Source organism: Ictalurus punctatus, chromosome 11 (genome assembly GCF_001660625.3).
Source record: "Ictalurus punctatus breed USDA103 chromosome 11, Coco_2.0, whole genome shotgun sequence".
In the NCBI taxonomy this organism is placed as follows: domain Eukaryota; kingdom Metazoa; phylum Chordata; class Actinopteri; order Siluriformes; family Ictaluridae; genus Ictalurus; species Ictalurus punctatus.
Window position 1 is genome coordinate 22,725,465 of NC_030426.2, and position 16,872 is coordinate 22,742,336.

Below are 16,872 nucleotides of genomic sequence, written 5' to 3' on the forward strand. Positions count from 1 at the left end.
TTATTATTATTATTATTATTATTATTATTATTATTGATCTTTCCCCCCCTTAGCATTCATTTCTATTTTTTGTAATTATATAAAAATAGTTGAATGTGTGCTACACTTCATGGCCAAAAGTATGTGGACCCCTGACCATCACACACCTATGTGGACCTGTTGCAACAAAGTTGAAAAACATTTGTCCACAATGTGTTTCCCTGCCGTAGCTTTAAGATTTCATTTTACTTGAATTAAGAAGCCCACGCCTATTCCAGCATGACAGTGCCCATGGGCACAAAGCAAGCTGTATGAAGAGATGGTTTGCCAAGTTTGGAGTGGGAAAAACTCAAGTGGCCTGCAAAGTCCTGACCTCAACCCCACTGAACACCTCTGGGATGAAGTGGAACTTTGACTACACCCCAGGAATCCTCAACCAACATCAGTGCCCAACCTCACTAATGATATTGTAGGTGAATGGGCAGAAATTCCCACAGATACGCTCTAAAATGTAGTGGAAAGGCTTCCCAGAAGAGTGGAGGTTATTATAACAGCAAAGAGGAGACCAACTTTGAACTTAGATTGGATATTCAACAAGTATTTATGGGTATGATCAACAGGTGTCCACATACATTTGGACATATAGTGTACATTGCATCGACTTTCCATCCTGTTCTGCATGGCATGGTTGCAATTTTAACAGACTGAAAAACATTATTAATGTATGTGCTTTATACAAGGTTACTGTGTGACCACACAAATCACAGCATATGCAACTGTAAAAATTGTAATATTTTATAGAATCAGTTAACACTTAAGGACACACAAAGTAATGAATTCATCTATGGTTTATAATAACTTTATTGTCACTATTCGAGTACAATACAGTTGGGCATACTGCATATACTGTACTGTGCTAAACACCTCTACAGTATCTTAAACACCATGATTAATATATAATTTGGTACATGTTTGTATGTCATTAAATAAAGTAATATTTTGAAGGCAAAAGGTGGTTAATCATTTAATCAATTTCAGTAAGCACTTTGTTGTGGTCAGGGTCATGATGGACCCAGAGTCCATCGTCCATACATACACACACACACACACACACACACACACACACACACACACTGACTGGAGTTGTGAGGTGGCAATGCTACTTACACATCATTTCACACATTATGATGAATTTATAATTGAAGTATTATTCCTGGTGAGTGATTGAATAAATGAATAAACAAACAAACAAGTAAATAAAAACAACTCTGAGACAATCTGTGCTGTATAAGAATCTATGTTCATTCATTATGATCATATAATTAGTAACCTTTTAAAGCCTCAGTCTCAGTAACGGCAATTTCTTTTACAATAACTATGAATTCTCCACTCCCTATATAATATAATATAATTACATAACTAAGAATACAATCAGTCTCCATTTACAGATTTATTTTTACTGAAACCCCACCTGATGCTCAATTGAAGCCCATGTATCTGGAGTTTACTTTATTTTAATTACACCATATTTGCCACTTGGTGTCAGTGTTGCAAAACACATTTGAAGTCCGACTGCCCATGTAGTGTCTAAAGCTGAATATGATTGTTTTTGAGGAGTGATGTGATGCCACGTTCAATAGTCACTATGGTGATGTGGTGGTATTTTGATATCATCGGGGTGGCTATTGCATATTTGTTATAACCTTAGCAAAATCTGAAAAATCTAAATTTTAACCTCAGCTGCAAAAAAAAAAAAAAAAAAAAAGTTTCCTCCTCCAATTTAAAGACATGTGCTGTAGACTGACTGGCATTTCCAAATTGTTCATAGTGTGTGAATGGGTGTGCGAATGTATGTGTGTGACTTGAGCCCTGCAATGTATTGGCACCCCGTCCAGAGTGCCCCTCTCTTTGTGCCCCAAGTCCTCTAGGATAGGCTCCAAGCTCCCCCGTGACCCTGCGTAGGAACAGAAAATGAATGGATGGATAAATCTGAACAAATTTTCAGTTTATTAAACAATCTCTTCATTTTAGGAGTATTTGTAAAGCATTGTATCAAGACTGCATCCACAGTTCAGTGTCTGGTGTGTTTTAGATGAGGAAGCTATTTAATGGCAACCCAATTTACCAATTTTCAATAACTAACTGTTATCACCTGTAAGGAATCTAAGGAGCTGAAGCAGGACCTCCCTGTGCTGCATTAGCTCTCTGCCACAGCATCTTACAGCCTGATCTGGTGAATCTCTCACCAGGGGCCCATGCCTGACACCAGCAGAGAGAGAAGCCAGCAGTAGGGCACTGGAGCTAAGCAGAATGAGCATTAATTATATAACTTTTCATCTCTGTTGTTTTATACACAAACTTATATAGATTTCAAATGTCCTACTCTGTTACAGCTGCTTGAGCAATGTCAGTGGCATTCGAGTCATCGTGGCTCTATAAAACATGTGCTATATTTTCATTATATAACTGATTAATCTGGATTTTGTAATGGATGTAATCATGAATCAAATTCAGGATGTCCCATACGTCCAGCATAATAGGAAACAAATAATAATAAAACATGGTGAAACAAAACTGTTTATTTACAGAACATGCTCAACATGTCCACCATTTCTCTCAATACACAAATTCCTATAAGGATTGAATTATTTGGATTATTCTTCATTGAACAAATACATAAAAATATAATCATATACATTGAATATACAGTGCTCTCCTACTGGCACCCTTGGTAAATGTTGCAAAGAAGGCTGTGAAAAATTGTCTTTATTGTTAAACATCACTTTTGATGTTCTATTTCAAAAAATCACAAAAATTCTCTGCTCTCATGCATTCAAGCACAACACAGGTTTATACAATATATATATATATATATCTTTGTTAAATATAGGTGTCCAACGATTATTGGCATCCCTATGAATTCACATGAGAAAAAATATATTTGATGAAAATCAATTTGATATTTATATGTTTTTTTAGTACACCTGGGTGATTAGGAACTGGAAATTGTTCAACCATGTCTTCCTGTTTCACAGGGATATAAATTTGAGGTAACACATAGGCCAAATTCCCTTAGTCATTCATAACAATGGGTAAGACCAAGGAATATAGCTGTGATGTGTGGCAAAAGGATGCTGAGCTTCACAAAATGAGAAGTGGCTATAAGAAAACAGTACAAGCATAGAACATGTCCGGTCTTCAGTCTGTAAATTGAAGAAAAAAAAAGAAACTGGATTAAGCACAAAGCATAGGAGTAAGTCCACCTCTAAATGGCTCTAAAAGATAAGTTAAACTTTTGGAGTGGCCTAGTCAAAGTCCTGACTTGAACCGATTGAGATGCTGTGCCAGGAACTTAAACAGGCACTTCAGGCTCGAAAACCCTAAAGTGTGGCTGACCTAAAGCAATTCTGCAAAGAAGAGTGGGCAAAAATTCCACCACAGTGCTGTGAAAGACTGATCTCCGGTTATCAGAAACGTTTGGTTGCAGTTATTGCTGCTAAAGATGGCACATTCAGCTTTTAAGTTTAAGCGAGCAATTCGTTGTTCACATGGGTGATAGGTGTTTGATCACTTTTTTTGCTTCAATAATAAAAATAAATACATAAGTAAAAATTCTATTGTGTGTTCACTCAGGTTGCCTTTGTTTTATGTTGTATTTCACTTAAGATCTAAAACTATTTTGTATGATATATACACAAAAACAGAAGAAATCAGACTTTTTTTTTTTTTTTTTTTTTTTTTTACAGAGCTGTAAATTAACATGATGGTACATATTTGCTCTTTTATGATTCTTAAATTGAAATCTGAACTGTGATTATTATTATTATTATTATTATTATTATTATTATTATTATTATTATTATTATTATACCTCTCGAATGGGTCCCTGGCTGCAAAAAAATGAAACCCACGAAATGAAAAAAATCAACAACAACAAAAAAACATGATAAACCTCACACATGCATGCCATTTAACAGTTAACCACGCCCCTTGAGTAAGCATGGAACACTAAGCCCCTCCCCCTGGTGTTGCGTTGTTACCGACGAGTTGAGTAACTTCCGGCTTAACTTAAAAAAAAAAAAAAAAAAAAAAAAAAAACTGTTTCAGCTGGAATGGTTAGTTCGATAATGTACAACAAACTAATAAGCAGATACTTTTGCTGAAGATCTGAGAGTTATACTGTAAGCTTGGTACTAATTTCAGAGCTGTTTCCGCTATGGATGATCAGATCAGTTCCACTACAGAGGATCAGAAGTACCTGCAGCAGGCAGGAGAGGAACTCGCCCCCGATGAGTTTATCGAGGAGGTGTCAGATTTCTCCGACTGTAAAAACTTCGACATGGATGATATTTTGGATTTGGCCGGAGGTGCAAAAGACGCCATCGAGAGACACCGATCGGAAGATCAGATCATGGACATAAAAAACGTAAAGATCACAAACTCCCGACCGGAAAAAGAGGAAGCACATGCGGAAGCTAAAGCACCATCGTCTCAGTGTAAGTAGTGACCGTTAACTACCGTTTTTTCCGACCCATTTCTCACATAACACTTTATCATGAATGCATACAGCATTTATATATAACGATAAAGTAGTTCTAGGACTAGTTCTTTCTGTATAAGTCCCGTACACCAACGGACCAATCAGATGCCTCTTTCTCATCCGGGTCTTCAGGCAGCAACCTAGAGGGCACCTTGCTCTCTGGGTGATTCCAATCCACTATTGGGGTGCCATTTGTTTCCCACTGATAATGCATTTAAAATATGTCTGTAGCGTAAAGGTAAATATGTTATAAACATGAGTAAAGTGTACTCAACAACAACCCACGTGTGTAGTTCAGATATATAACTTAAAACATTAATAAAACCTATCACTTAGTGAACAGCATTTTCATATCCCACCATAACTAACTCGGAATATAATAATTAAAATACTTCAAAGTGCTATTAGTTTGCATTAATGTCTGAATTCTGTACTTGAAAGATAATTTTCGGGGGGGGGGATACACATACACCACAATACACATACTGGGTGTATGATTGATCTATCTTACTTGTATTTATACAGTTACAGACTACATCTTGTTTTTTTGTTTGTTTGTTTGTTTTTTTCCATTCACAGTATCTGACCTCAGGACTGCTCTTTAAGTCTTTTACTTTCACACTAGGCTTTCACACTTTTTTTTTTTTTTTAAACAAAGGCGCTGACTGAGACTGTTTTTGTGCTGACATGTCCTGACATGTGCTGACAAAAAAAAGTCACAAAAGAATGCTTAAAGGACATGGTTACTTACACGTAAAACGAATGCATAAAATATCGAACACACTTAAAACACAATCCATGATGCACCAAAGACATACATACAAACATACATACACACATGCATACATAAGTATGTGGTAAGCAATGGTTTTCAGATCTCTTAAATTAACAGGAAGTTCATTCCAATCATGTGATGTGTGACAAGAAACTGCAAATTGACCAAAAACAAGATATTACACAATCACCACTTGTAAAGTCTGTTAGTCAACATATTTGTGGTTTTATATATAAATTCCCCAAGATATGGAGAAGATAATTTAGCAGTACATACAGAATTTCTCAGAGATGTTTTTTTTTTTTTTTGAGGTAATTGTTACAGCCAAAAATGCTTGATTATGTCGCATGCTTTGTTCAAAATTTGCGATGCAGTTTGCAGAGTTTTTGTGCTTTATTATTTTTTTTTTATAGAAAACTACTTAAATTGCAATTGTATGAAATTGTTTATCTTTCGCAGTGATGTTTGTTGGTAAATAAGCTGTACTCGTTCGACACACATGAATCAATCAGGGCGTTGGCTGAATGTACATTGTGATGACGTCACATGATGTGTTGTGATGACGCATCTTGGCCCAAATCTGTGGAAAATCTTCAGTAATTGTTAAAAATTGCAAGCTCCTCCAAATATTGCGGAGTTTCCTTGCTTTTGCGTTAATTTTCTGCGATCGCAAAATCCTGGAGGGACTGATTTAGGATTTTAAAAACTATTATTACATTTGAGAATTTCATTAACTTTTTCCCATCTTAAAAAATTATCTAAAACCTTTTAAAGCTTGTTTATATGGTGTCTCTGCTGAGGCTATAGTCAGATTATCTCGAATAAACCTGAACTTAAACCAGTTAGGCCTAAATTACACCATATTCTCATTTTATTCATTTATTCAGTTTTTTTTTTTTTTTTACTATATGAGAGGGCTTTCAGTTATATGCCCTAGATATTTAAACGCGTGTACTAGCAATGCTAGTAGTATTATATTGTAATATAATATAATACATTATAATATTGGTAATGAACTATTGTCAATTCAACATGTCTTAATTCTCTTTGTATTTTTCTTACCAAATATTTTCACTGGCACTCTGTCCACTCTGTGTGTTTGACTTTCTCACCAACTTGTGACCTGATTGATCAGGAGATTAAAAGCACTTGACATCACTTAGTGCTTTTCTGAAAATGTGAACATTTATAAAATGTGAAAGCTCAGCCAGCAGCAGCGCCTTTTAAAAGTGGCTGCATTCAGTCTGTCTTACAACTGCTAGAGGTTAAGAAATATAACTGCCCAGTGTAAAAGCATGGTAATGGATCCCTTTGGATGGATGATTGTTCTCAGCCTGATTCATGAACCTGTAACCTGAGAATGAGCCACCAGCAAAGTAATACCAGTGGTCAGACATGGTTCCATGATGTTTTGTGTCTGAAGGGTGGGGTAGAGTGTGCAAGGATGTGTGTATACCGACCAAGTGACCTGAAAAACTGGAGACTCTGTGTGCCAGTATTCAGAGGTTTGTGCTGCCATCTAGTGGCTCAAATGGAACTTTGCACTCAAGAAAATTAATGCTTAGATACATAACTGTCACATTGATGTGACAACAAACATGGTGGATGGGGACAGCTATAGTTGGGCTAACTGTAATTACAACACAGCTCAATAAAAAAAAAAAAACATGATATGACATGGGACAGTGATACTTTTCCTGGATGACTTTGTCCTGGTTGAGCTATCATGAAAGTGTTCAGAGCATAAAGAAAGGATGATTTAAATAGATTTTGATGTAGTTTACATTTTACTTTTGTGTGTAAAACAGAAGACACCTGAAACAAGCACATAATTAACCCATAGTTAAGGACACAAAAGTGGCAACATTCATTCATATGTGTTTTTTTTTCTCTACAACTCAGAGTCACATTTGGCACTTGGCTACGCCTTCATGGCCACACAAGTGCAGCGATACATGCAGGATTCTTATTTCAGCATGTAAAACCTGATGTTGGATTGAAACATTTGTTAAAATTGATGCAGGAATTTTAAACAAGAGCTTCAGAAATGTGCCTAGTATGACTTGGCCTTTATACCCGAGTGTGTCTTGTAAGGACCCTGGCTCATTACACACTGGGACACTGCTAACTCAATTTCTGGTGACATGACTGTACTCACATTCTAAAACGTTACCAAAAATTTCATATAAATTTGTTAGCTTAATCACACACATTTCTGTCATGGTAAGTGAAGCAGTATTGTACTAGCTAGTGTATTAAAAAAAAAAAAATCATTCAACATTTAAAAGTTGTTAGACTAAACAGACCGTTTATAGAAAGTAAAAAAAAAAGTTAAAAAAAAAAAAATGCTTATCATATGATGTCATTTCCAGTAAGGAAACATAGTGAGCATCGATGCTCCCTGGTTTTTGCAGTGCATTGTGGGAGTTTTTTTTTCATGGAGCAAACATTCCAGTACACTGGAAGGATTTTGCGATTGAGACAGCCCTTAAATTGGCCGACTCCCTGATTAGTGCATTGACTGCTGAACTACGGAGCTGATTGAGACACACCCCTTGATTTTGGCTGTATGTGAGTCTCCAGTGTCGGTCAGTGATTTTCCAAGAAATTTAAAAAAGAGAGACTGGTGTGGGAACAGGTTAGAGCTTTTATCACTTTGGAGTGGTTACTATGGAGATTTTGAGCCAGAGTGAAATGCAATCACACTGCTATTAAAAAAGATGGAATACAATACGCAAATAGTATTCCTTTTCATTAATAACATTCATAAAACATTACATGCTTAAATTCTTTTTAAAGTGGTTCAATATTTTACTTATTTAATCAGTTATAAATTTTCTAAAACAGCCTCATGTTATTCTAGAAGATTATGTTGCATATTTGTATGTCAAGTATTTTAATTAGTTAATTAAGTGTTTTTAATTTAACCGACATCTCTGCGTCAACATGAAAGCGTGTTCTCGCTGATCAGTACATAGTGAATGCTTTTAGGGATAAAGTCATAGTATTCAATTTGAGACACCGCTTAGGACAGCCGAGCTTGTCTGCATTTGTACTGCGCCGTACAAGTCAGAAATTAAATCCAAAACTGGCAGCCAGAGAAGGTTTTTGTTCTCACCTGCTCAAATAGTCGGCATGTGTGCAGTCGTACTTCTAGTTAAGCATCAGGTATAATTCTGGCTTATGTTTTTTCAATAAGAGATCTGCTGTGTCACCCTGTAAATAGTTTCTGTGTGTGTTTGTGTTTCAGTGTGGGATCTGCTGTACTGGCGTGATGTACAGAAGACAGCGTGTGTGTTCGGAGCGACGCTGTCACTGTTGATCTCTCTGAGTCTGCTCAGCATCATCAGTGTGTGTTCATACATTGCTCTGGCTCTGTTATCTGTCACCATCTGCTTCCGAATCTACAGAGGAATCACAGATGCCCTACAGAAGACCGAGAACACACACCCGTTTAAGTGAGAAACATGCACATACACACAACCTGTAAGTGTCATTTAGAGCAATAAAGCAGTTAAATACTGACTTTGGCTTTGTGTGTGTGTGTGTGTGTTCAGGTTGTATCTGGACCAGGATGTTACTCTACCAGCTGATGTGATTTATAAACACAGTGATATGCTGTTGAAACAGACCAATGCCACTATTAATGAGCTGAAGCGTCTCTTCCTGGTGGAGGATCTGACTGACTCTCTGAAGGTATTTAGTAATAATGATGATAATAATAATAATAATATTAATAACGGCAACAATAATAAGAGTTTCGTTTCTGTGTGTTAATGGTGTACAGTTAGCAGTGCTGCTGTGGGTTCTGACCTATGTCGGTTCTGTGTTTAATGGACTCACCCTTCTCATTATTGGTAAGTGTTCATCTTAGCAGTGTTAAAAAGGGAAGGCTATTTTCACAAAAATGCAAACATACCATTGATTAAATGTGAAATATAATACACAAACTTTATTGTTTTTCATTAGTGACCTTCAGATAGTGTGTTACAGTGAAAAGCAAAACCTCCATTGCATTGCTCTTACATTGCTTGATCTCTTCAGCAGGGCATTGTTTTTTTTTTTCTTCTTTCTTTTAAGAATTAAACACTGACATTTTGAATTGAATGAATGTATTTCTTATTTCATCATTGTGTTGCAATCAGGCCACACTGAAAAGCAATCACAGTCCAATCATAGCCAGTACATTCACTTCAGACTGAAGTCTGATACCAGAGCTAGTCCTTCTTCTGGCCCCTGGCTCTAAGCTCTCCCTAAGAAAAGTTCATAAACAGTTCAGTTTTCTTAAAATCTGATGTGTACGTCACATAAACAACCCTGGAATTTAGGATCAAATCAGTTTTGTGATGTTCCTGGCTTTGATCCACATTTATCTCACAAACTATGGGCTTGTTTCTAGTCTCCCATTTCTGTTGAAACTGCTAGAAAGGGTGGTATCCATTCAGCTACAGAATGACCTTGCTATAACAACCCCTTTGAGCTTTTCCAGTCTGGTTTCCTTTCACTGCACAGCACTGACACAGCTCTTGTAAGACTCACTAATGCTCTTCTCTTGTCTGCTGACTCTTGTACCCTCAATATTCTTCTTCTTTAAGACCTTGGTGCAGCCTTTGATGGAGTGAAATTCTTCTCACTCGCCAGGAAATGTCTGGCATGGTTTACATTCCTCTCTATGGCAGACTCCACTTTTTATCTATTGACAAACATAAATCCTTTACTGTCCCTGTCACGAAGATTTCCTCATGGTTCAGATCACAGTCTGCATCCTATATTTTCTCCTCTTCTGTCGGACAATTTGACGACACTGTCTTCCACTGTTATGCAAAATGTCACTCAGATTTACAATGGCACTCGGTCCACCACATTAATGCATCTTAAATAATTGACCACATGTATACATGATTCAGAATAACGGTTCAACCTGAAATCTACAATTTTACCTGTCAATTTCAAAGCCCTGCTTAATAGAGCCTCTGTATTTTCAATTGGCATGGTATCACTGTTAAGCCTATTTTTAGTTTTCCCAGTTAGTAAAACTGTTTCATCTGGCATAAAGTATAATAAACTGCAACTTATTCAAATTCATCTCATACCCACCAAGTGCTCAGCTCAGAGAACACCTGTGGCTGGCTGGGGCATCTTGAGTTAAGCACAAATTACTGATACTTAGATTTTAAGTTCTTTATAGCCACATTCCATTTTATGTCTTTGAGTATTTACACCCTTACAACCAAGCTTGCATACTCAGCACCTCCTTTAAAGGTTTACTGGTAGCTTATAAAGCCTGACTTGTTTATCATCTATGGAGGTAGATCTTGGCCCACATTCTCTAGAATTTTATCTCGAGGTGTATGTTCCTGTTTTCCCTGTAAAATCTCAGATGCCTGAGAAAGTTTGCTATTTTTTCAGCACTGTTGGCCATACCTTTTGACATATTAAAGCAGGTTTTGAGGAACAAAGCCTACAGTAACAAAGCAGAAATTAACAGAAGGTTCAGAAAGGTTAGTTTGTTACCAGTTTAGCCATAGCATTGACATTATTTATTCACTGTAAAAAAAAAAGGAACACTCAGAAAGAGCTCCAGAAACACTTGGAGGCAGCAGGTGCCATCGTCACAGAGAAAACAATAGGCAATGCACTCCACTGCTCATGCTCACCCCACAAGACTCTATTACTAAAGAAAAGGCATGTCAAAGCTTGTTTAAAGTTTGCTATAACTCATTTGATCAAATCTATGAAATACTGGGAGAGTGTAGAGTGCACACCATGTTTGGAGACGAAATGACACTGCACATCTCTCTTAAAACACTATACCAACAGTGAAGTTTGGAGGTGGAAGCATCATGGTGTGGGGCTGTTTTTCATTGCGTGGTACTGGTAGACTTCATATGAACAATGAATGAATGGAGCCCTTTACCCGGAAATTCTTGAGAAGAATCTGCTGCCATCTACCAGAATGATGATGAGACATTGTTACGATCCAAAGCATACAGCAAAGGAAACTCTCAATTGATTTCAGAGAAATAAAATCCAGGTGTTAGAATGGCCCAGTCAGTCACCTGACTTGAATACAATTGAACAAGATTTAAAGACAATATGTTTAGAAGAACGGGACAAAATCACATCTGAATACTGCAGCTGATTAATTTCTTCATACGGGAAGCGTCTTGAGGCTGTCATTACAAACAAAGGCTTCTCCACTAAGTATTAAATAAATTTCAGTTAGTGTGTTCAATACTTTTTTCCTGTGTCTTTATTACACAACTTTATTTAAGGACTTTAATGTTGTGAATTCTTTATATTTCTGGATTTCTTTAGTTAATACTGATGTCTGGTGAAAATTTCATGTGAATAGCCATTGGAAATATATTTACTGAAAAAAAAATGTTGACACGTCCAATACTTATTTCCCCCACTGTATATAGACACCTTAAAACTTTACTTTCTCAGCTAAAGCAGCGGTCAAACCAAACGTGAATAAAAGCCAATTCCCTGAGAGGAAAGGATGCGGGATGAAAAACCTTTGCCTCATGCCAACTATTTAGGGGAACCTGTGAATTGGTGAACCTTGGTTTTGTGAGGCAGTAGAAAATCAGAAGGTGAGACTTTGGTCGGTCATTTTCCTTGACGTTTTCTTACTTTTGCTTGAGCGTTATTAGAAAATATATAGCTGTTGAGGGAATCAACTGATGAACAAAAAGTTTGATTTATGGACAGTCATCAAAATTCACACGCCAAAGTTGTTTTGTTTTGTTTTTTTTTTTAATAGAAAAAAAAAATCAGGGTAAACACTAAGTTGCATTGAGCATTGCCTACATATACCGAAATAAAATAAACAACAGCAGCAATCAGCTATTTGAAAATCAGTTTCCAACGTTCACCTAAAACAGTGGACTTGTTCTCGAACAACAATTCACTACATTGTTCTTGTTACTTTATTCGTGGCTTCAGCATACAGGTCAACTCTCCCAATGGCCATTCTGGGCTTGCTTGTCAGCTACTGTTGGTGGTGGTGGTGGTGGTAGTAGTAGTAGTAGGAGGAGGAGGAGGAGGAGGAGGAGGAGGAGGGTTAATTATGTCCTGAGAATAGTTGGTTTTACCAGTTGTGATGCTATAAGAGGAGGTGGCTCTGACTCACACACTCCTCTTCAGATGGGTTTGGAGTTTACTCTGTGACCTGATCTAAAGGAGAAAGCACAGAGGGTACAGAGACAAGTAGTTAACATGAAGCAAATGTTATCAGTGTATTTTTTATTTTTTTTACTCCAAGAAAGCACTCATTTGTAAGCAAGAAAACCGAGAAAGTCAGTGAGCAGTTGTAGGTTGAGGAGCAGGGAATGTTCAGTTCAGGGATGGAAGCAAGCACTTTTACTCCTCAAGTCTGATCTGGTCAGTGATGAATATTGGCACATCCTTACTTCTATCATGCTTAAGAGAAACTGACTGGTAGTTTGGAATAGTGATCATTGATTTCTCTCTCCTCTTGTAGGTGAAGTTGCAGCATTCACCTGTCCAGTACTCTATGAAAAACACAAGGTGAGTCTGAAGACAATGAAAACACCTAATGATTAGACCATGACAGGGCATGTTATTATAGAAAAATAATCACTGACTGGGTGGTCTGATGAGGCCTGAGGCGCAGGTCCTATAAGAGCACACTGTGTTTTATTCCTCTTGTACTACAACAATTTGTCCCTGTTTTTTATATATATATATATATATATATATATATAATTGTTGTTAATGAAGGACGCATGGTGTTTTATCCATTTATAGTCACATTTAATGATGTGGAAAAACAAGTTAAGCCCTTGTCACCGCCTTAAGGTGTCATTTAACCTGTTTTATTTAAGAGGAATTTCTTTAAATTGTTTCACTAGTAATATCACATAGTTTGTATGTTGTGTATGAATAATAAAATCAGGAACTGTTTGGTTGAGCTTGTGTAAATTGAATTTTAATTCAATTTCATGTTTTATGTCACGTAGACGCAGATTGATCATTACTATGGACTGGTGAACAGCCACCTCCAAGACGTAGTGAAAAAGTAAGAGCGAAGACCTATTGGTGTTTAGTTTATTTTCTTTTAAGCATTAGAAGACATTTATGCAGATTGATACAGTTACACAGAATACACGGATTAAAGTTGTCTCTCTAAATCATTACATTAATCTTATAGAGGTCATTTCTGAGTTTAACGGACAGTATATTTGCAAAAATATTTCTTTTCCACAGGGATGGGTTTGTTCATACATTTCACATTATTTGCTAAAAATAAACCACTACACTGTCAATTATTTTAAGTTCAATGGTTTTTGTGGTACAGACACACACGATGTCAAACAGCAGGGGCAGTTCTACAGCATGACAGCTGGTGCCTCCTCTGTGGCACTTGACACTCTAATTAGCGAGCTACTTCTGTACCCCCTAAAGTAATTTTATTAAGCACAAATTGACGGTACTGTCAGAGCCTCTAAATTTGCAAACCACATGAGGATTCTATTATATGTGCATTCAAACTAGGGGAAAAGTGTTCTCCATTGAATTCCATAATAGCAACCAAAACAACAAGAAAAAGATCCATTTGCATACTTGTGACAAATTAAAGGAAAAACAGTGCATGTATTATGCTAGCACAGTTTAAGTATATAGTACATGCTTGGATCACCTTTATCCTGAAGAGGCGTGGTCTCTTCCAAAATGACAAAATGATGTAAATCATACTGCTATGGCGTTCACACTCACCAGATCTCAACCAAATAGCTATGGGAGATTTTGAAATGTTAAGCTACGTTCACACATACAGCGATTTTATCGCTGCAAGTCGCCAATAGGTGTTCCTTCTACTCATTGCCATAGTAACATGTGTGGCGCAACAAACATTTCCACAGTTGACAACAAACCAGTTTTATTGCTGCTAAAATGAAACATTCTGGAGGGAGAGGATCTTATATAAAATTCACCAATGTATATATGCATCATATCCTATGAGATAAAGGAGAAGCAGTGTGTGCTCAGCCATCTACAAAAGCACAAGTGTCAATTAGCTTAGCTTAGTTTATGGCCTTAGCACTTTTAAAGCAAAATAATAATGAAACACCTTCCCTGTTTTGTTGCAATTGAGCAAAATCCCAGTGTAGCTCCTATCTCAGTAAGTGAGTGTCACCATCAGGGTGTCATTCACGATATGTTAGATGGTGACCAGAAGCCGGACTGGCTTGGTGCTGCTCAGTCCCAGGCGCCGAAGCAGCAACAAGCTGCACCAAAGATAGGTGCTACACTGCGATTTTGCTCAATTGCAACAAAAAGTGAGTGTTTCATTATTATTTTTATTTATTTATTTATTTATTTTTGCTTTAAACTTGCTAAGATCCTAAATTAAGCTACACTAAGCTAAGCTAATTGGCTTCTGCCACAATGGCACTGCTTCTGCTAGTGAGCAGGGGGTGGCCAGGGATGACGTGCGCTCTACTGTCTTCACTCCCATTGGTAGTCGTTGCACCAAGTAGCTCCAGATTTGCATAAAGGTAAACTTTTCTCAACTTTCTAAGTCACTGGAGACGCCCACATACAGCCGCTGTCGCTCATGTCGCCGGAAGTCACCAGCTCTGAATGGCCTCCAGTCACATTTTCGCTGCGAGTCGCTCTATGTGTGAAAGTACTTTTGGCGATCACTCTACACCACCATCAAAGCATCAATCGATTCAGTAGAAGAAAGGTGTTTGTCACTGTAGTACAGATCCAGAGACTTGTAGAATTATTGCAAAAATGCACTGAAGCTGCTCTGGTATCTCGTGGTGGCCCAACATCTCAATAAAACACTTTATAATGTTTTTTTGTTCCTTTAATATGTCACCTGTCTGTATACCAAATGTAGTTAAGAAAAAAGGCAAGTGCAGGCTTGCCACTGGCTGTCACTTGGCTTCCTTGTCGACTTGCAAGTTAAATGAATAGTCCTAGTATAGCGGCCAAGTGAAATATTGGGCTTTTAATGTAGGTCTGACTCAGAAAAGATATTTTCATTTTATGCTTTTGCACAGATAACATTCACAGAGGAACTGAAACATTCAGTATATGCATTTTGTATTATATAAAACCATTCACTTCAATTATTCATACACGGAGAAACTGAAAGAAACTTATATGAATAGGTAAGTGTGTGTGTGTGTTTATTCTTCAGTGTTAATTTTATTGCTGTAACATTATTTTTCAGGATTCAGGCAAAGATTCATGGAGTGAAGAATAAAGCTGAATAAAGAGCAGCAGTGTTTGAATGCAAGTGAATAAACAGCATGGAGTGTGTGTTTACGCAAAGCTGTTGTGTTACTGCAGTGTGTGTTAAATCAATTGTGTTAAGGAAAAAATCCACTTAAAAATAAATGGATTTTGTATTTTCATTTTCCCCTGCTTTATTAGTTCTCGTTGCTGCAGTGTTTATTTCATTGATTTGTGTCTGTGTAAATGAAAATGAGATTATAAAAGAGTGTATTTTTCTGCATCTTTATCGTTAATGTGAATAGCATTAGTTATAGTGTATATTGAATCTTATGACTGTGAAGCTCAATGTACATCATTTTTCATATAGCTTTATTTTTCTTTACACTGCTGCCTGTCTGTGAAAATAAAATAAACGTGAATAAATCATAGATGACTTCAGTGATGTTCCTAACACATTGTAGTTTCTCATCTGTTTTAAATCTTTCTGTGTGTGTGAGAGAGAGGGAGTGTGAGAGTGAGCATGTGTGTGTGAGAGTGAGTGTGTGTGTGTGTGTGTGTGTGTGTGTGTGTGTGTGTGTGTGTGTGTGTGTGTGTGTGTGTGTGAGAGAGAGAGAGAGAGAGAGAGAGAGAGAGAGAGAACCAGAGTGACCAGCAAACTCAATAGTTAAAACCTACAGGATGTGAGATTATAGAACAATAATCAACTTCAGGGTAGTAAAAGAAATTCCGCTACACTAACTATTTTCCTAAAACAACATGCTCTCGAGCATTTTTATTCCTAGTCAGTCTTTGGCCTTTATAACATGGATGTCCAGTGTCTTTTGTTTCCTAACTTGTGGGTGTAATCTCATTCATCTTAACACATCTGCTCCAACTGCCTTCTTCCATCAGGTCTCACTAAGAGAAAGTGGGTCCATGACTTATTTATTTTATTATTTTTAATAATTTAAAATGTGTTGTATTATGGTGTTACTGCACTAAATTATTGGTTTTATTCCTTTTATATCACAGTAATTTTCAACTAGGACATATTTTTTTATTCATTAAAAAATGAACACAGAGCTGTACTCGCCCTTGTAAAAAAAAAAAAAAAAAAAGTTACAGCTTTATTTCTGACTGTTACAGATAACCGACACTGGAGGCTCCTTCCATAAATACTAAATAACGCTTAAAAAAAAAAAATAATAAAAAAAAAACACTATTGTTCACCATATCAATCAATAATTACGTATTATGTGAAGTCTAATACACTAAATGTTTGTGGGAATAAATATGCATTTGTTTATCAGATTTTTTTTCAATGTATGCAAATCCATTATAATAATCTGTAACCATGCCTCCAGTGTAACATAGTGAATAG

At 36.8% G+C, this 16,872-nt stretch overlaps 1 protein-coding gene across 1 annotated transcript; it reads left to right on the forward strand.

The window, feature by feature from the left end:
* Window positions 1–4,047: 4,047 nt before the first annotated feature.
* rtn4a (reticulon 4a) lies at window positions 4,048–15,938 on the forward strand. Its single transcript, XM_017479843.3, has 7 exons — window positions 4,048–4,475; window positions 8,545–8,752; window positions 8,852–8,990; window positions 9,082–9,151; window positions 12,784–12,830; window positions 13,283–13,341; window positions 15,508–15,938. The coding sequence occupies exons 1-7, from the start codon at window positions 4,196–4,198 to the stop codon at window positions 15,548–15,550; spliced, it is 846 nt and encodes a 281-aa protein (XP_017335332.1). The 5' UTR covers window positions 4,048–4,195; the 3' UTR covers window positions 15,551–15,938.
* The last annotated feature ends 934 nt before the right edge of the window (window positions 15,939–16,872 follow it).

What these genes read in the sequence shown, in the direction of transcription:
- rtn4a (XM_017479843.3), top strand. Translation starts at nt 4,196, where the DNA reads ATGGATGATCAGATCAGTTCCACTACAGAGGATCAGAAGTACCTGCAG. An exon ending in GAGAACACACACCCGTTTAA is followed by an intron (nt 8,753 to 8,851) that starts GTGAGAAACATG and finishes GTGTGTGTTCAG; the next exon opens with GTTGTATCTGGACCAGGATG. An exon ending in TACTCTATGAAAAACACAAG is followed by an intron (nt 12,831 to 13,282) that starts GTGAGTCTGAAG and finishes TATGTCACGTAG; the next exon opens with ACGCAGATTGATCATTACTA.